We start from the raw sequence: 20607 nt of genomic DNA, 5'->3' as shown, positions 1-20607 counted from the left end.
CAGTTTAGCTCTTTCCTCCTCTGTGTAACTCTGTAGCACAATAGAACACTCAAAACAATCAGTGTGCTTTTCACTTCCTACACTGGGAGCTTTATGAGGATAGTGATCATTTTTTGTTCATTCTTATATCCCCAATGCTTGGTAGGCATCAATAATGATGACTAAATGAATGAACAGCATGGGAAGCTCTAAATAGTAGTGCTTGGTGGATGGAAAGTGAAAAGGTATTATTCTTTATATTAGCAAGCTAGAATTTAGGTCTTAAAGGGTCAGATAACAGAATTAGGGCTGTAATTGGTTCAGTGAGTCTGTATTATTCATCTTCGTATTCGCAGGGCTCAGCATTGTTCTTGGCATGTGTAGATCATCAATAAAATGCCGTTTGAATAAATGAATGAATAATAATTTTTTTGTGAGCCCTTATTAAAGATTAGGGACTTTACCTCAATATCAACTATATGAGGTAGAAACAAACTAATATTAACTCCATTTTATAAATTTAAAAATGGAGACTCAGAGATTTGTTAGATGACTTGTTCATAGTCATAAATCTAGTAATTTATGGAGCCACATTGCTTTCAGGTGCCATAGTAATGCTGCATTATAGTTAACCTGGAGAAGGTAATGGCAATCTACTCCAGTATTCTTGCCTGGAAAATCCTATGGACAGAGGAGCCTGGTGGGCTACAGTTCATGGGGTCGCAAAGAGTCAGACATGACTGAGTGCCTGAGTGCATAGTCAACCACAAAATCTCAGTGGTATACAACAGTACATTTTTACTTATCTCATGAATATGTGGGGTTCAGTTGTTCTTGGCTGGATTTGGCTGATCTTGCCTAGGCTTGTACGTATGCCTGGGGTTGAGCAGGTTGTCAGGGACGACTTCAGATAGGAAGGATAACTGGGAATTGTGGCTGACATAACTGGGACAGCGATTCTATGTATCTCATATTGGGCTAGCCCAGGCATGTAGCCATGGCAATATCAGAAGAGCAAGAAAGAGCAAGTCCAATGCACAAATGATTTTCAAATCTCTGTGTCATGTTGGTTAACATCCCATGGGCCAAAACGTCTGCAAGGATGAGCCCAGCATGGGAGGGCGCTGCAAAGGGCATGGATACAAGTGGGGTTGAAGAAGTGGAGCCATTAATGCAGTCAGTCTACCACAGAAACTGTTTCTGGAGCTACCAGGACTATCTGGTCCCGAGACCTGCCCTCTTATTTGTTTCTCTATACCATCTCTGAAAGTAAGAGACTATAGAAATACACATACAAATATGAAAGGGCCTGCTTCCTGTCCTGAAATCCAATGGGAAAGACAAGATGCACAAAATTAGCAGTATGGGAGACTTTGGTATGTGCTATAATACAGAGGCATAATAAAATATTTAGTATGATAGTATAGACAAGGGAATGAGTCATTTGTTGAAAAAGGCCCCTTTGACAGATGATATTATGCAGTGGACAAGAATATGCCCTTGATCCTAGTTTTAGATATTGACTCTATCAATATCCTCTGTCACCACTAACCATGGGATCTTGTTCACGTTAAACTCTCTGTACCTCAGTTTTCTCATTTGTAAAATGGGCATAATAATAATAATACCTTCTTAATAAGCTTTTTGTCTGGAGTAAAGAAAATGATTATGTAGAGCACTTGAAAGTGCCAGGCGCATAGCATCTGTTCCACAAAGATGAGCTATTATTGATTGAACAACTGGTAGAATCTTTCTGTGCTGGGAGACAATATAACACTTCTAACTTTATTGGGTCCCCTACTGAGTGTCTGGTTTCCCTGGAAGAGGGTCAGTTCTACCAGTGCAGGCTCAACAAGCATTTTTTGAACAACATATCAGGCTCTGTGCTAAAGGCAGCTACGTATGTTGTTTGGAGACTCTATTACCAAGTAAGAACTTCTTTGTTCCCTTCCTCTTGACATCTGCACCCCTTGAGTCAGGGGATAGACTCCTGTTAAAGATTGAAAAAAAGGCTTTCTGGGAACTAAGAGCTAGTCCTTCTGGCTTTCAATATTTCCCTATTTTGACACATCTTTTTTTTTTTTTTTCCCTTCTCTTCAGCATGTTTGGGATGGCATACCTCATCTGCAACAGAAATGAGCGTTACCCTTTGCTGGGTAGGTAGTGGGCCTTGATTTTTAAACCTCTTTATTGAACTATAACGAGACATACGGAAAAGTACACCAATGATAAATCCTCAGCTTAGTGAATTTTCACAAAATGAACATATAATCACCATCCAGGCCAAGAAATTAACAAAGAAAAAAAGAATAGCTGTACTCTGGAAGCCCTAAATGCTTTATTCTCCTCCCTTTTACCCGAAGATCAAAAGTAATTCTAAATCACTGCAGTTCAGTTCAGTTCAGTCGCTCAGTTGAGTCCGACTCCTTACGACCCCATGAGCTGCAGCACGCCAGGCTTCCCTGTCCATCACCAACTCACCACCAACATCACCTAAATTACTTAGGCCTGTTCTTAAAATTTATATGAATGAAATCCTACATTGCATAATTACATAAGCCTTCTTTTAGTCAACATTATGTTGTGAAATTCATCCATATTATTGGCTGCATCTATAATTCATTCATTTTCATTGCTATGTAGTAGAGTTGGCCCTCGGTAATGGCAGTGTCAGCATCCACGGATTCAAACAACCACAAAACAAAAATACCTTTTTTAAGAAAATTCCGAAAAGCTAAACTTGAATTTATTGCACACAAGCAACTATTCATGTTGCATTTTCATTGTACTTGCTATTATAATTTATCTAGAGATGATTTAAAATATACAGAGGATATGTGTAGATTGTATGCAAATACCATGCCATTTTATATAAGGGACTTGAGCATCTGTGGGTTTTGTATCCCTGGGGGTCCTAGAACCAATTTCCTGTGGGATACAGAGAGGTAACTATTTTCCATTTTATAAATATACAACAATGTATTCCTTCTGTATTTGTACATTTGAGTTGTTTCCAGTGTGGGTTCTTATGAATAATACTGCCATAAAAAGTTTTGTACAAGTCTTATGATGAACATTTGTTTGCATTTCTGCTGTTGAGTATATATATGTATATACAGGTGATATTGTTGCAAAAGGTACAGTTTTGGTAGATGATGCCAAATAATTTTCTAAAATGGTTGTATTTGATTATACTGTGACTGACGGTGTTACAAGCATTCCATTTGCTTTTCATTCTTACCAACAACTTAGTTTTATCAGTCTTTGTACTTTTAATAATTCTTCTGGTATTATAGTGGTATCTCATTGTGGTTTCCATCTATTCCAACCCTGATGTGGTTGAGCGCCTTTTCCAAATATTTATTGACCATTTGGAAATCATCTTTTATAAAAGTGTCTGTACAGATCTCTTGTTTATTTTTCAGTTGGGTTATGTTTTTATAGATGTGTTGGAATTATATATTCTGAAAATGAGTCCATTTGTTTTTACTGTATGTAACTTTTCCCATTCTGTGCTTGTCTTTTTATTCTATTAGTGATGTAATTAATGAACACAATTTTTTATTTTAATGAAATCCAATTTACTAGTCTTTTCCTCTGTAATTAGTGCTTTTGTGCACTGTTTGTGAAATCTTTCCTCACCCACAAATCATGAAGATACTTTCCTACATTCTCTTCTAGAAATTTTGTTTTACCTTTTACTTTTAGAGCTGTGACCCACCTGGCAGTGTTGTTTTTGTAATTCTTGGTAAAAAGGACCCTATCATAAGAAAGCTAACTCAAGACTAGACAGGGAAGTAGACATAAAATGAAGTAAAGAAGAGACCGAAGTGAGGATTGGCCTATGGATTCTGAAGGCAGCCATTTCTAATAATGGCTTGTAATTTCCTTCTGTCGGAAGGAATAATGGTTTGTAATTTCCTTCTGTTAGACCTGAGCATACCTCAAAGTATCATTATAAATTAGATCCTGGTCATACCTGTGTTAGGGCAGTTAAGAGGAGGCTCCGCCCCACACTTTGGGGGGTGGGTGGGTATTAGGACAGAATCTTGATGTCAGCATAGTCTAAAAGAAGGCAACAGTTCCAGAACAGCACAGAGCACACAGACCAGCAGCAGTGCCTCACTTTCAGTGCATTCGGGTAGTTTTCAGAGTTTGTAGGCACATCATTTCTTCCAAGTCCAGATCCCCAAACTCCTGAAGGCTAGAAAGGAGAAGGAGTATCTACTCTCACCTTTCTCCAAGGCCTTAGTTTCCATCCTAGGATATGCTTGCTGTGACCATGATTGATAGCAAATGGAAACCCTAACCCCCTTTCTACAAGATCGAGGACTCAGTATGACGGACATACTAGAACACATTGGTATAATATGTATATATTTTGCAGTCTGGTCTATTTGCCTTTTTGCCCTGATTTCACCAGAATAAGATAAAAAATCAGGCCTATATACCGTTCCTTAAAGCTGTAAGCCAAAACAGACTGTCTGAGGTTAGCAGGATGGAAAGTACTCTACTCTTAGAAGAGCTCCTGTAGAAGAACTTCTACATGCACATTGACAACAAAACTAACATGAACAAAAGTGTCTTTTCAGGGGTCAAAAATGCATACAAATACTCTCAGATATTAGGACCTTGTTTAAATAGAAACAAAGTACGCATACTTCAAGTCAAGAGGTTAAACTCATTTCAGAACCCAGCTAAAGAAAGAATTCAGAAGTTCTTACCTCTATGTGTTGTATACAAATAGAACACAGAAAGCTAGAAAAGTCTGCTCTGCAGCCTTCTGGGCCTTATCCTCTGAGTTCCTGTGTAAACTTTAGGCCAAAGAAGAACACTATACATCTCACAAAACCAAATTCAAATGCATTTTCAGAAAGGAAATGTCTCATCTGAAAGAAGCAGGATGGTCTACAGAGTAGTTCTCACTAAATCTTACCCAGAAATCTACATTACCAAATGAATATGTAAGCTTCTTTGTATGAAATTCTAAACTTAGAGTAGTGGCCTTGGTTTTCAATAGATGTTAAATAACACTTGGGTATGTATTAACTCTATCAATGGAAAAAAAAAAAAAGGGCACTCCACAGTAATCAGTCCATCAAAGAAGGAAGAGTCAGCCCTTATTTGGTCTCTGGCTCTTTTGACAGGAACAACCCCACAAGAGACTGAGCCAGACTTGCCTGTAACTGTCCAGGAGTCTCCAGCAGAGGCGTGGGTCGACAGTGGCCTGCTGCAGGGTCAGGGGCACTGACTCCAACAGTCCTGGGAACAGGGGCATACTGACATGAGTCCTTTTGAAGGAGGTTGCCATTACCACCATTACCCCTACCATAGTTTGGCCTCAGGCCAAACTACAGGGAGGGAACATAGCCCCACCCATCAGCAGAAAATTGGAGTCAAGATTTACCAAGCAAGGCCCCACATGTCAGAGCAAGACCCAGTTTGCCCCTCAGCCAGTCCCTCCCATCGGGAAGCTTCCATAGCCTCTTATCCTTATCCATCAGAGGGCAGATAGAATGAAAGCCATAATCACAGAAAACTAACCGAACTGATCACATGGATCACAGCCTTGTCTAATTCAAGGAAACTATGAGCCATGCTGTGTAGGGCCACCTAAGATGGACAGGTCATGGTGGAGAGTTTTGATGAAACGTGGTCCACTGGAGAAGGGAATGGCAAACCACTTCAGCATTCTTGCTTTGAGAGCCCCATGAACAGTATGAAAAGGGAAAAATATATGACACTGAAAGATGAACTCCCCAGGTCGGTAGGTGCCCAATGTGCTACTAGAGAAGAGTGAAGAAAAACCTCCACAGGAATTAAGAGGCTAAACCAACATGGAAACAACGCCCAGTTGTGGATCTGTCTGGTGGTGAAAGTAAAGTCCGATGCTGTAAAGAACAATATTGCATGTTAGGTCTATGAATCAAGATAAATTGGAAGTGGTCAAACAGGAGATGGCAAGAGTGAGCATTGAAAATTTTAGGAATCAGTGAACTAAAATGAACCGGAATGGGCAAATTTAATTCAGATGACCATTATATCTACTACTGTGGGCAAGAATCCCTTAGAAGATATGGAATAGCCCTCATAGTCAACAAAAGAGTCCGAAATGCTGTACTTGGGTGCAGTCTCAAAAATGACGGAATGATCTCTGTTCATTTCTGAGGCAGACCATTCAATATAACAGTAATCCCGGTCTATGGCCCAACCATTAATGCCAAAGAAGCTGAAGTTGAATGGTTCTATGAAGACCTGTGAGACCTTCTAGAACTAACACCAAAAAAGATGTCCTTTTCATCATATGGGACTGGAATGCAAAAGTAGGAAGTCGAGAGATACTTGAAGTAACAGGCAAGTTTGGCCTTGGAGTACAGAGTGAAGCAGGACAAAGGCTAACAGTTTTGCCAAGAGGATGCATGTGTCATAGCAAACACCCTCTTCCAGCAACGCAAGAGATGGCTCTACACATGGACATCACCAGATGGTCAATACTGAAATCAGATTGATTCTATTCTTTGCAGCTGAGGATGGAGAAACTCTATATAAGCAGCTAAAACAATATCAGGAGCTTACTGTTGCTCAGATCATGGACTCCTTATTGTAAAATTCAGATTTAAATTGAACAAAGTTGAGAAAACCATTAGACTATTCAGTTCAGTTCAGTTCAGTTGCTCAGTTGTATCTGACTCTTTGCAACTCCATGGACTGCAGCACGCCAGGCCTCCCTGTCCATCACCAACTCCTGGAGTTTACTCAAACTCATGGCCATTGAGTCGGTGAGGCCATCCAACCATCTCATCCTCTGCTGTCCCCTTCTCCTCCTGCCTTCATTCTTTCCCAACATCAGGGTCTTTTCAATGAGTCACCTCTTTGCATGACTCAAAGTGGCCAAAGCATTGGAGTTTCAGCTTCAACATTAGTCCTTGCAATGAACACTCAGGACTGATCTCCTTTAGGATGGACTGGTTGGATCACCTTGCAGTCCAAGGGACTCGCAAGAGTCTTCTCCAACACCACAGTTCAAAAGCATCAGTTCTTCAGTGCTCAGCTTTCTTTATAGTCCAACTCTCACATCTATACATAACTACTGGAAAAACCATAGCCTTGACTAGATGGACCTTTGTTGGCAAAGTAATGTCTCTGCTTTTTAATATGCTGTCTAGGTCGCTCATCACTTTCCATCCAAGGAGCAAGCATCTTTTAACTTCATGGCTACAGTCACCATCTCCAGTGATTTTGAAGCCCAAGAAAATAGTCAGTCACTGTTTCCCCATCTATTTGCCATGAAGTGATGGGACCAGATGCCATGATCTTAGTTTTCTGAATGTTGAGCTTTAAGTCAACTTTTTCATTTTCCTCTTTCATCAAGAGACTCTTTAGTTCTTCTTCACTTTCTGCCATAAGAGTGGTGTCATCTGCATATCTGAGGTTATTAATATTTCTCCCTGCAATCTTGATTCCAGCTTGTGCTTCATCCAGCCCAGCATTTCTCATGATGTACTCTGCATATAAGTTAAATAAGCAGGGTGACAATATACAGCCTTGATGTGCTCCTTTTCCTATTTGGAACCAGTCTGTTGTTCCATGTCCAGTTCTAACTATTGCTTCCTGACCTGCATACAGGTTTCTCAAGAGGCGGGTCAGGTGGTCTGGTATTCCCATCTCTTTCAGAATTTTTCACTGGAGAAGGGAATGGCAAACCACTTCAGTTATCTTGCCTTGAGAACCCATGAACAGATCATTCAGGTATGACCTAAATCAAATCCCTTACGATTCTACAGTGGAAGTCACCAATAGATTCAACAGATTAGATCTGATAGACAGAGTGCCTGAAGAACTATGGATGGAGGCTCGTGACATTGTACAGAAGGCGGTAATCAAAACCATCCTCAGGAAAAAGAAATGCAAAAAGGCAAAATGGTTGTTTGAGGAAGCCTTACAAATAGCTGAGAAAAGAAGAGAAAGGCAAAGAGAAAAGGAAAGACATACCCATTTGAATGCAGAGTTCCAAAGAACAAAAGCAGGGATGAGAAAGACTTCTAAGTGATCAGTGCAAAGAAATAGAGGAAAGCAATGGAATGGGAAAGACTAGATACCTCTTCAAGAAAATTAGAGATACTAAGGGAACATTTCATGCAAAGATGGGCACAATAAAGGACAGAAACAGTATGGACCTAACAGAAGCAGAATATATTAAGAAGAGGTGGCAAGAATAACAGAAGAACTATACAAAAAAGATCTCCATGACCCAGATAACCACAATGGTGTGATCACTCACCTAGAGCCAGACATCCTATAGTATGAAGTCAAGTGGGCCTTAGGAAGCATCACTGCAAACAAAGCTAGTGGAGTTGATGGAATTCCAGGTGAGCTGTTTCAATCCTAAAAAATGAGGCTGTGAAAGTGCTGCACTCAATATACCAGCAAATTTGGAAAACTCAGCAGTGGCCACAGGACTGGAAAAGGTGAAAATTTTTCATCCCAATCCCAAAGAAGGGCAATGCCAAAGAGTGTTCAAACTACCACACAATTGCATTCATGTCACACTCTAGCAAAGTGATGCTCAAAATTCTTCAAGTAAGGCTTTATGAACCAGGAGCTTCCAGATGTTTAAGCTGGATTTAGAAAAGGAAGAGGAACCAGAGATCAAATTGCCAATATCCATTGGATTATAGAAAAAGCAAAAGAATTCTGGAAAAACATCTACTTGTGCTTCATGGACTACACTAAAGCCTTTGACTCTGTGGATCACAACAAACTGTGGAAAATTCGTTAAGAAATGGGAATACCAGACCATCTTACCTGCCTGTCTCCTGTGATACCTGTATATAGGTCAAGAAGCAACAGCTAAAACCAGACATGGAACAATGGACTGGTTCAAAATTGGAAAAGGAGTATGTCAAGGTTGCTTATTGTCACTCTGCTTATTTAACTTAAAAGCAGAGTACATCATGCAAAATGCTGGACTTGATGAAGCACAAGCTGGAATCAAAATTGCCTGGAGAAATATTAATAACCTCAGATAGGCAGATGGCACCTCCCTTATGTCAAAAAGCAGAGGAACTGAAGAGCCTTTTGATGAAAGTGAAAGAGGAGAGTGAAAAAGCTGACTTAAAACTCAACATTCAGAAAACTTAAGATCATGGCATCCAGTCCCATCATTTCATGGCAAGTAGATGGGGAAGCAATGGAAACAGTGACAGACTTTATTTTTTGGGCTCCAGAATCACTGGAGATGGTGACTGTAGCCATGAAATTAAAAGATGCTTGCCTCTTGGAAGAAAAGCTATGAGCAACCTAGACAACATATTAAATAGCAGAGACATTACTTTGCCTACCAAGGTCTGTCTAGTCAAGGCTATGCTTTTTCCAGTGGCCATGTATGAATGTGAGAGCTGGACCATAAAGAAGGCTGAGTGCTGAAGAATTAATGCTTTTGAAGTCTGGTGTTGGAGAAGACTCTTGAGAGTCCCTTGGACTGCAAGGAGATCCAACCAGTCCATCCTAAAGGAGATCAGTCCTGGGTGTTCATTGGAAGGACTGATGCTGAAGCTGAAGCTCCGTCAGCTTCGCCAGCTGATGGAAAGAACTGACTCATTAGAAAAAGACCCTGATGCTGGGAAGGATTGAAGGCAGGAGGAGAAGGGGATGACAGAGGATGAGATGATTGGATGGCATCATCGACTTGATGGACTTGAGTTTGAGCAAGCTACAGAAGTTGGTGATGGATAGGCAAGCCTGGCATGCTGCAGTCCATGGGATCGCAAAGAATCGGACACGACTGCGCAACTGAACAACAGCAATGCGTTTCTGTGACTCCTTCCATTCACTGAGGTTTCAAAGATGGTAGGCTGAGTTTGGGATTTCAGTCAGGGTATCCTGTTATTCATATTTAAAAATATAAGAAAAATAAGGATGATAGGGTTGTAACCCAAGGTGACTTATTTTCCTTTTCTAATTTTTCTATATTTTCTACAGTGAGCTTATGTTAGTTTTATAATCAAAAAAGGGTATAGTTTATTTTTAAGAATTTATGTTGTTCTTATGATTAATCATATATATGAGGTTTTTTTAAAAAACAGATTGAATTTTTTTTTATCATTGGTAACTCTTCTTGTAGCCCTGAGATAAGTATAGTTTCTCATTTACAAAGAGTAAGTTTCCTTCACAGAATTAAAAGTAAAAATATTTTATCCATCCTGTACAACATGAGAAACAACTTTATAAATTGATTTCTTAACGTAATATGCTATAGTTGCTTCTAATGTGTTATAGAAAAAAGAGAAAAAGGAAAAGAAAACAAGCATTAGGGTCACATAACCCTGATTTAATTCCTGGTTGTATATTCTAAGCAAATCTCAGTTTGCTACACTAAATTAAATTGACATCATAGTGAACATAATAAGAATCCTTTCCCTCACAGCTTATGGGCATCAAAGAAACAAAACAAAACAAAACAAAAAAACCCTGTAAAACCACATTACTAACTCTAAAATTCTAGCTGAAGATTTTTTTAAAATTTTAAAGTGCACAGGACCTCAAGAAACTCCATGAACAATGCCATGGAAATTCCAAGGGTATTCTTAGAAGCAGTATCACTGTGTGCTTTTTTATATCTCTAGACGATTTTATGTTGATTGGGTTTGCTCCCTTTTTGAAAAACAAAAATAACAGGACGTGAGGAGGAGATCAAATACTTCATGTGTACTATGAAAAAATTTTTGATGTCTAACTGCAGTCAAGTCTTGATGTATGAAGGAGTATCAGGATATGGGAAAAGTCAGATTCTTGTGGAAATTGAGTACCTGGCCCAAGGTGAGAACCACAGGTGAGTGTCTTGCAATGACCACTTTTTTGTGGATCCAGAGAATCCTGACATCCTTAAGAATTTCATTTGTTTTAATGTTCCTCTCCTTTATATAGGTTGCCTCTTATAAACTACTCACAATCTATCAGTTATTATTGGGTATCATGCCCCTTATGCTAAACAAGTAATTAATGAGAAACACATTGAAGTGAGAAAATAAAAAGCTGGGTTGACCCCTTGAGATCCTAATTTGATGCTTGGAGGGGCTTGGATATTGATATTTTAAGTTTCCTAATGCTCAGACAGTTTGAGAACAACTGGTATAGATGCTGAAACCAAAGCTAGATTTGGTCTGAAGCAAATACATAAGTTTATCCTGTAGCTGACAGGGAATCACTAGTTCAAACCATTGAGCCCTGAGAATGCGGTTAGAGAATGGAAGGCCTCTGAATTTTCCTTTGAAAGGCAGAGCTAATGTACTTACCTCTTGCTATTTGTCTCTTTTCATATAAGGAATGTCATGAGGGCTGTCTTTGGGACAGCCTGTCTCATGGAGGTGAACAGTGTGGTGTTCAATAACAGTGATGATAACCAAGACAATGGTAATTGTGTTACACACATCCTTTCACCATCTAACATAAAGGCTTTAAGGGGAAAATTCTTATTAGTTTTAGTTTTGGCTGTGTTTCTACTCTCTTTAAATGTCAGGCCTGAGAGAGGCTAGTTTTTAAATGTATTTAACCTTGCTGAAGGAATAAGTCAAAATAACCAGAAGACGTTTTATTTATTCCATCACTTACTGAGTACTTATAGTACCCAAGTGCTGCATTAGTTTGCTAGAGCTACCGTGACAAAGCCCCACAAACTAGATGGCTTAAACAACAGAAGTATATTGTCTCTGTGTATAGGAGGATAGAAGTCTAAGACCCTGGTGTTGTAAAGTTGGTTCCCTCCATCAGCTGTGAGGGACAATCTGTTTTGTCCCTCTTTCCTAGCTTCTGGTGGTTTGCTGGCGCTCACTGGTATTCGTTGGCTTGTGGAAGCGCTACCCCAATCTCTGCCTCCATTTTCACATGATGTTCTCCGTGTGTGTTGTCTGTGTCCAAATCTGCCCCCTTCCCAAAAAATATTTTTAAAAACTCTCTCTGATTCCTGACTTTCTTATAAACAGGACTATTGCTATTGCGTTGACTAAGATCAGCTTCAATCAAAATTTTTATACCATCCAGATACTCATGGCCAATGTACTAGGTCTGGATACTTGCAAACATTATAAAGAACGACAGAGTAACCTTCAAAATAAAGTCAAGTCACTGTTGGATGAAAAGTTCCATTGTCTTCTTAATGACATTTTCCATGTGCAGGTAACGAGCTGGTGTTAGACTCCTGTGAGAAATTGTGAAGGGACAGGTGAGGCCACCCCTCCGTCATGCTTTATGACACTGCGTCTCTTTGGTTTTTATGATACTTTTTTTTCTCATCTAGGGCATCCAAGGTGGTAAGGAAATGGCTCCCAATCCTTGAATGAGCACCCACCTTCCTAAGATATATTGGTACCAGACTCAAGAAAATCCAAATAACCACCTGCTGATTCATTTTTTTTTTCCTCACCTTCCCATCCTAGGTATACTATATTAGCTAGTCAAGGGCACAAAATCCCTCTGCTCCCAAAGGTGATTGCCAATGCAAAGATAAGAGTGTGCCCTATTTTTTCTCCTATCTATTAGATTCAATGACATAGAGCTGGAAGAGATGTTATGAATTATCTAACATACGAGGATTTTAAGGCACAGAACAGTAAAGTGAACAGCCAAAGACATACAACTAGTAGTTCCCTCTGCTATTTTTCAATACTCAATATTCTTATAATTTTTTATATAGTTCCCTATTTCACGAGAGGTTTCCAAGATGAGCACCATAAGAAAACAAAAGCAGTTGGAGGCGTTGTTTATGAAGATCTTGGAGCAAGTAAGAGCATCTATGGGTCAAGTAATGGGGGGAGGGGAGAAACTGGGCATCTCACCACAAAGCCAGGTTGCCTCAAGCGTTCAGATTCCAATGACAAGAAGCTGTGAATTATGTGAAAGCTTTAACCCAAAGTGTTTCATTGTCCTCCATCCTTCGAAACCCCAAGGTGAGAGTCTGTTGAGAATTTAGTTGTATTTGAAAGAAGTTCTTTCACATTACTCCTGGGAGCTTGACCTCTTCTTAAAACCAGTCCTTTTTTTTTCCTCCCTCTGTATAAGAAGTGATCTATCAAACCAGTTATGTATACAGGCTCTGTAGTCAGACTACAAAAGCTTGCGCCCTTAGGCCTATCATTTGCTACCTAGGTAAGCTTGATCAAATGACTCAACCTGTCCATGCTTTTACTTTATTTTCTATAAAGTGAAGAAATGATAGTACCCAGCTCACAGGGTTATAAGGTTTAAATGACTAAATTATGTGTAAAACACTTAGAATAGAGTCTCTTTCATTGAAGCCACTCAATCAATGTTAACTTTTTCCTCTCTGAGTAATATGATGACTATCCATTATATGCGGTTGATCACCAACTTTATATCCCATTCCCTTGCTCTCTTATAAGCACCAGAACCATATTTCCAAGAACCTTCTGTGTATTCTACTTGGATATGGGGAATCATACTCAGTTCAGTGTCTAATACTAAATTCATTTTTTCCCCCTACTTCGGTATCCTATCTTCCTCAACCTGATCCTGACTTTTGGTTTAGTTAATAACGAGTTCATTCACACATCGTTCAAGTTAATCTTTGCTACTTTCCTCACTATTTGCCAAATCTCCTGCATCTACTCAGTTGCCAAGTCCTCCATGTCTACCTCAGACCGACTCTAGAACCCATCCATCCTCTCCCCACTGTGGCTCAGGCTCTTTCTCTTCTATTACTATAGCTTTCCAGCCAAGCTCTGTGCGTCATCCTTCTCCACTGCAACTCATCTTCCACATAACTGCCAGAGCATGTGCAAATTGCTCCAACCTTTGCTTTATACTAGTCAAACAGTTCTCAATACTAATGAGATAAAAGCCAAAAGACTTTTTTTTAACCTTGGAGAAATGCTACTCATCGTTCAGTGTTACCTCTTCAGTGAGAACTCCCCCAAATCACAAGGCATAACTACTATCACTGTGCTCTGTGACACTGTGGACATATCTCTTATTATGTTTTCCACACTGTATTGCAATTTGCTACTTAAATCTGTGTCTCTCTCCCTCAGGAGACTGTGAACTTCTTAAGGAGAGGGAGCCTCTTATTCATTTTTGTATCACTATTGCCCAGAAGAATGTTTGGCACATAATAAACAATTCAAGTTTGTGGCAATAAATGTACAATAGAACTTCCTTCTTCTCCACTGAAGGCAAATAAGGCCATATCAGTAATTTCTAAATGTCAGATTTTGAGGACGGTTTGCATCACGAATATCCAGGAAGCTTGATAAAATATATGTATTTATGAGTTCCACCTGAAATTGAAAAAGGCTTGGTTTGGGCCTAGGAATCTGTTTAATTTGTTTTTATTTTAAAATTCCTCAGTGATTCCGATCCAAATCTAGTTGGAGACTGTGACTAAAGCTGTGCTTTGACTCAGTGCTATGATGACAATCTTTGGATCACTTACTATCAATGTGATCTTGGACAAGTGGCTTTATTTTTGTCAATAAATAGATTCAATAGTGCCACCTCTGTAAACATTATGAAGATTTAAAATGAATTAACTTATGGGAGTGCATCACACAGTGCTGGGAACATAGTAGGTACAGTGTAAATGTTGGCTTTTATTCACATTAGAGATGACCCAATTCAATCTATTTAAAAAAAAATTTTTTTTTTAAATTTATTTGGCTGTTCTGTGTCTTAGTTGCAGCACACGGGATCTTCAGTCTTCATTGTGGCATGCAAGATCTTACAGTTGTGGCCTGTGGGATCTAGTTCCCTGACCAAGGATCAAACCTGGGCCCCTTGCATTGGGAGCAGAGACTTAGCTGCTGGACCACCGGGGAGTCTTCAATCTTCCTATTTTAAACCTATGGAAGCTGGGGCTAATGATGGACTATTGAATTCATGTGGGGGTTTTGGTCCTTGCTTTACTCTCCTCAATTCACAGATAATTCACTAAGACCATTCTATGACTAAAACTCGCATTCCTATCTGCCCATAGTTTTAAAAATATTAGTCAAATACAAAACAAAACAATGGGATGCTAATCCCTATTCGTTAAAATGTTCTCAGAGTCAGTGAAGAGCTTACGATCTGGTGACAGAATGAGGCTGCAAGAGGAGACTTACTATGTGTATGTGATAAGACAGGCTATAATAATACTTTAGAATGATCGTCTTCTGAAATTTGAAATTACCCTTTACTGCTTTGGTTTATAAAAACATATAGAGAGAAAGAATGGCTTAACAATCACTTCTCAGAGGGAACCAAAAGAAGCCAAGAGCAGTCTGGAGCAGTAAGAATGGGAAAAGTTTTCTCCATTTAGATATCTTACACTATGGAAATATAGAGCCCACTATACAAGGGCTCACACTAAAATGTAAACTCTCTGTTCTGTCTAATACTGTATCCCCAGTGCTTAGAACAGCTGACACTAACGGATGCACGGTAAGTGCTTAATGAGTAAATAAATAATTCAGACTAGTCAGGGAAAAGCAGTCTATACACGAAGAGGACACTTGGTCTGTTTTTAAGTGTAACGTGCTGTAATTCAAGCTAGCACAGCATAAACTGCTGGCAGGGCAAAGACCAGATCGATTCCTCTCAGCACTTTGCCTCCAGCATGCAGCCCAGTGAGTGCCTGGTAAAGACGTGTTGAATAGATGTTGGCTGAATAAATGTCAAATTGGTATTTCCAGGAGACCTTCATTTTTCAATAAATTAGAATGACTTGAAGTAAATCTCAGTTATTTTTATGTAATGGGTGTTTAACTTGACTACAACCCATCTATCCTATACATTATCTTGTTACAAAGATCTGACCAAGTATGAGTCTCTTCTAGCCAGTTCAGCCCGAATGGTCACAGATTCCAAGTTAGCAGAATCTAAATTATCACAAAGATACTGGAAAGAAAAGATTTAACTTAGCTTTGCAAAACTCAGTGGAAACACATGTATACCCATACATATGTACAAGAAAAATGAAGTCATGGGAGTTCCCTGGTGGTCTAACTAGGATCCAGTGCTTTCACTGCTATGGCCCAAGTTCAGTCCCTTGTTGGGGAACTGGGATCCCATAAGTCTGGGGGTGGAGCCAAAAAACAAAAGCAAAAAAACCCTGAAGTGTCCTACAGCATTTTTCTTTCTATTTTTTCACCTTGTTTAGACAGTGAAAGAGGAAAGGATTATTTTCATCATTGATGAGGGCCAGTTTATCGATTCAGCCTCCTGGACCTTTATGGAAAAGCTCATCCGGTCTGTTCCCATCTTCATCATCATGTCCCTGTCTCCCTTTGTCAACATACCCTGTGCGGCTGCCAGTGCCATAATGAAGAACAGGAACACCACCTATGTCACCCTTGGACCCGTGCAGCCTAAGGACATCCTCAACAAAGTCTGCCTAGACCTCAGTGTCAGGGGCATCCCCAAAGAACTGGACACGTGAGTAGCCCATTTATTCTAAGGGCTAGACAGCTGCACTTATTCACCAGGTCCAGACTTCATCAGATTCCTTAGGTTGTGTCTGAAAGCACCCATTTCAGTATTCTTGCTGGTCCTGCCTTTCAAAGGCAACCATTGAACATGCTTGGTAGGATGGATGCTGCTCACCTTTTCTTTTTATGGTTCCTGTTACATCATGTTCAACTTTGCTTAGAGGCATGAGTTTTGTTTCCCTTTCATCAAGCTGGGTATAGGTACACTCAACTCTTACCAATAGTGACTAAGGGCACAGTCGTGGGCAAGTGACATGAAAGGCAAATTGGTAAACATTAAAGACCACAACCCACAACTGAGCCAGGTCTTAGTCACCAGTGATAACATGGTCTGGTACTGGTGTTCTTTGTCATGGTAGATTGGGTGTCTTCTCAGTGACTCCTCTACTGTGTCTTGTTGGCAGTCCCCTTAACAACATAGACAATGCCCCTTCCTTAGCTGTCTGTTTACAACCCACCATGGTATCTGTTCTTTATAATGAGGTTATCTTGCTTCTAGAAGAGCAATGTCTCGGACACCAGGCATGAATTTTCCGTGTTCTCTCCCTTTGACTCCCTGCCTCTCCCTCCTTATCTCTGTATTTATTTATTTAATATGTATATATTTATTATGTATATGCATCACCTTTTGATCTAGCCTTCCTAATTCTAGGACTCTGTCTCAAAGATATATTTATGGGGAACTATACTCAAAATTTTGTGATAACCTATAAGGGAAAAGAATCTGAACATATGTAACACAGTTATATATAACACAGTTATGTGTATATATATGTACATATATATAGGATCATTTTGCTGTATACCTGAAAATAATACAACATTGTAAATCAACTCTACTTCAAAAAAATTTTTTTTAATATATGTATTGACCAAAATATGAAGTGACGTATGGACACAGTTTTTATTGAGGCATTATTTATACTAGTAAAAGACAGAAAACAATCCAAATGTCCATCTGTAAGGGGACAGTTAGAGTAAACTAGGATGCATCCACAAAATGGAGCCCTACATAGCTACAAAAAGAAATAAGAAAGTCCTACTGATATGGAAGGAAAGTTATGACCAACCTAGACAGCATATTAAAAAGCAGAGACGTTACTTTGCCAACAAAGATCCATCTGGTCAAGGCTATGGTTTTTCCAGTGGTTATGTATGGATGTGAGAGTTGGACTGTGGAGAAAGCTGAGCGCCGAAAAATTGATGCTTTTGAACTGTGGTGTTGGAGAAGACTCTTGAGAGTCCCTTGGACTGCAAGGAGATCCAACCAGTCCATCCTGAAGGAGGTTAAGTCCTGGGTGTTCATTGGAAGGACTGATGCTGAAGCTGCGACTCCAATACTTTGGCCACCTCATGTGAAGAGTTGACTCATTGGAAAAGACCCTGATGCTGGGAGGGATTTGGGGCAGGAGGAGAAGGGGACAACAGAGATGAGATGGCTGGATGGCATCACCAACTCGATGGACATGAGCTTGAGTAAACTCCGGGAGTTTGTGATGGACAGGGAGGCCTGGCGTGCTGCAATTCATGGGGTCACAAAGAGGCGGACACGACTGAGCAACTGAACTGAACTGAACTGATACGGAGGGATGACCAAGATACATTATTGAGGGAAAAACAAGGGGCAGCCTAGTGTGCAGTATGGACAAAGTGCTGTTTTTTAATCTAAGGAAAGGGGTGAAATATATATGTGCATTTTCTATAGTTTTTGAAAGAAACCTTGAAAGGATAAGCCAGAAACTAATTTAAATGGTTACTTATAAGGTGAGGTAGGGAAGCAAGACTGAGGATGTGCCTTATTACATAGTTTTGAGTTTGGAAAGATTTAAATGTTTTATGTAATTTTCAAAAATGAAAGAAAAAAAAGCAAAGGCAATCCCTAAAAATGGAAAGCAAACCAAAACAAATGGAGAAAGAGATGTGATTATTTCTGAGTGATTGAGAAGACTCAAATATTTTTCCTTCCTAAAAGATAGTTCTTTGATATAAATAGGTTGCCTTGTTTTCACTACAGGTATCTGGCGGAGGGAAGCTGTGGAATTCCATTTTACTGTGAAGAATTGCTTAAAAACCTAGACCATCACAGGGTACTCATTTTCCAAGCAATGGAGTCTGAGGAAAAGACAAATGTGACCTGGAATAACCTGTTCAGTAAGTCCTGTAATGATGGTTCTTTCTCTCACTCTCCTTCTGAAGAGAGGGTGACAAGAGTAGGCTTTTCCATAGGCTTCTTCCTAAAAGGGTTTGAGGAGGCAGTGAATGTTGGGCTTGATATCCCAGAATGTGAGAGAACTTAACATTGTCAGGGTCTCACTGAACTGGGAGAAAGAATGTCGACCTGTAATAGAAATGAAAGAATGGGGAACTCATGTAAATCCATGGCTGATTCATATCAATGTATGGCAAAAACCACTACAATCTTGTGAAGTAGTTAGCCTCCAACTAATACAAATAAATGGGAAAAAAAATTAAAAGATTGAAAAAAAAAGAAATGAAAGAACACCAGAGAATCTTAAAGCCCAGAATCAGAACTGATGAGGGATGTGGATGTTATCAGGGAAAAAGAATAACTTGTTTTCTAGAGGTAAAATGATTATCTCAAAGTGAATTGTCAACAAGGTTCTCATGGTAGACATGCAGGAGGATGAATTTTGAGATAATGGCACAAAGAAACCAGGTGGAATTTTTAAGAAAATGGTTTTGTTGAAGGGAGAAGGGTGGGGGTTGGGGAAAGGGATACAGATGCAAGCTGGGGTGCAGAGGATTAGGATTAATGTGAATGATAGGAAAATGTCTGGGGTGGGTATGCTAGTTGTTCAGGGAGGTGGCAGTGATAAGGAGAAAAAATAATATGCTCACAAAAAAGAAAAGAAGGAACTATATTTAGAAGAAAGGAAGAAACTATATTTAGACACAAAGGTTTAAGAGATAGCATCTATGCTATGAAAAAAGTTAGAACAGTGCAATCAAAAGAAAATTTTGGCTTTGAAGTTAGGAGTCCAGATTTCAGTTCTCCATATGACATTTAATAGCTGATATTTAGGGATTAGTCACAACCTTTATTGCCAGCTACCTGCTCTATAATGTAGAATAGAGGAACTCAAATCCTTTCTCATTTATTCACTCAACAAAGGTCTATTGAGCACCTTTCCTGTGTCTTACACCACAGTAGGCGTTCTGGGAATCTCTTTGAATATAAGCGAAGTGACTGAATACAATAATACTTTGCTGCCTCGATGAGTTTCTTTCATTAAACTTTTTGAGGTGGTCATAAGTTTACATACAGTTGTAACAAGTATTGGGTTGGCCAAAAAGTTCCTTTGGGTTTTTCCATAAGGTGTTATGGGAAAACTCAAATGAACTTTTTGGCTAAAAGAATAATATGGAGAGATTCAATTAATGTGCACCCTTTACCTGGTTTTCCCCCATAGTAACATCAGCAAAACTCCGATAATATCACAACCAGGACATTAATATTGATACAGTCAAGATACATAATATTTTCATCACCACGAGGATCCCTCGTGGTGCCATTACAGCCACCCCACTTCCCTCCCACCCATTCTTCCTGCCCTGGTAATCACTAATCAGTTCTTCATATCTATAATTTTGTCACTCTAAGGAATTTTTATAAATGGAATAATACAGTGTATGTGATCTTTTGAGATTGTTTTTCACTCAGCATAGTTCTCTGAAGATTATCTGGGTTTCTGTGTGTATCGGTAGTTTGGTCTTAGTTGCTGAGTAGTGTCCCATGGTATGGACATATCAGAGGTTGTTTAGCCACTCACCTGTTGGAGGACGCCTGGGATGTATACAAAAAAAAGAATGCTAAAGAACCTTATTGAGTCAGCTGACAAAACTGGAATATGGACAGCAAAAGATGATAAGTACTTCTACTTACGTAAGAGAATTGTTATTCTTGGGGAGTTCAGAGTAAAGTATTTGGGAGTAAAAGGGCGTGATTTATACGACTTAATACTCAAATGAAATGCTTCTGAGAAATATGTACATAGAGAACAAAGGGTATATATAGCAAATGGGGCAAAATGTTAACAATAGATGAATTTGAATAAAGATTAATAGTGTTATTCTTACAACTTTTGATAAATTTGAAACTTACCAAATAAACAGATTTTTTAAAAACCAA

At 39.3% G+C, this 20607-nt stretch overlaps 1 protein-coding gene across 1 annotated transcript in view; it reads left to right on the top strand.

Moving 5' to 3' along the window:
* The window catches only part of ADCY10 (adenylate cyclase 10), a 77392-nt gene that overhangs the window by 21214 nt on the left and 35571 nt on the right, over positions 1–20607 (top strand). Inside the window, exons 12-17 of the mRNA XM_061119784.1 lie at positions 2080–2135; positions 10657–10810; positions 11961–12153; positions 12671–12757; positions 16130–16404; positions 18472–18608. Of these exons, the coding sequence (XP_060975767.1) occupies positions 2080–2135; positions 10657–10810; positions 11961–12153; positions 12671–12757; positions 16130–16404; positions 18472–18608 (902 nt within the window). The remainder of the gene's footprint in view (positions 1–2079; positions 2136–10656; positions 10811–11960; positions 12154–12670; positions 12758–16129; positions 16405–18471; positions 18609–20607) is intronic.

Source organism: Dama dama, chromosome 20 (genome assembly GCF_033118175.1).
Source record: "Dama dama isolate Ldn47 chromosome 20, ASM3311817v1, whole genome shotgun sequence".
Lineage (NCBI taxonomy): Eukaryota > Metazoa > Chordata > Mammalia > Artiodactyla > Cervidae > Dama > Dama dama.
The sequence above is the reverse complement of the archived record's forward strand: the minus strand, read 5'-3'. Positions and strand labels throughout refer to the sequence as shown.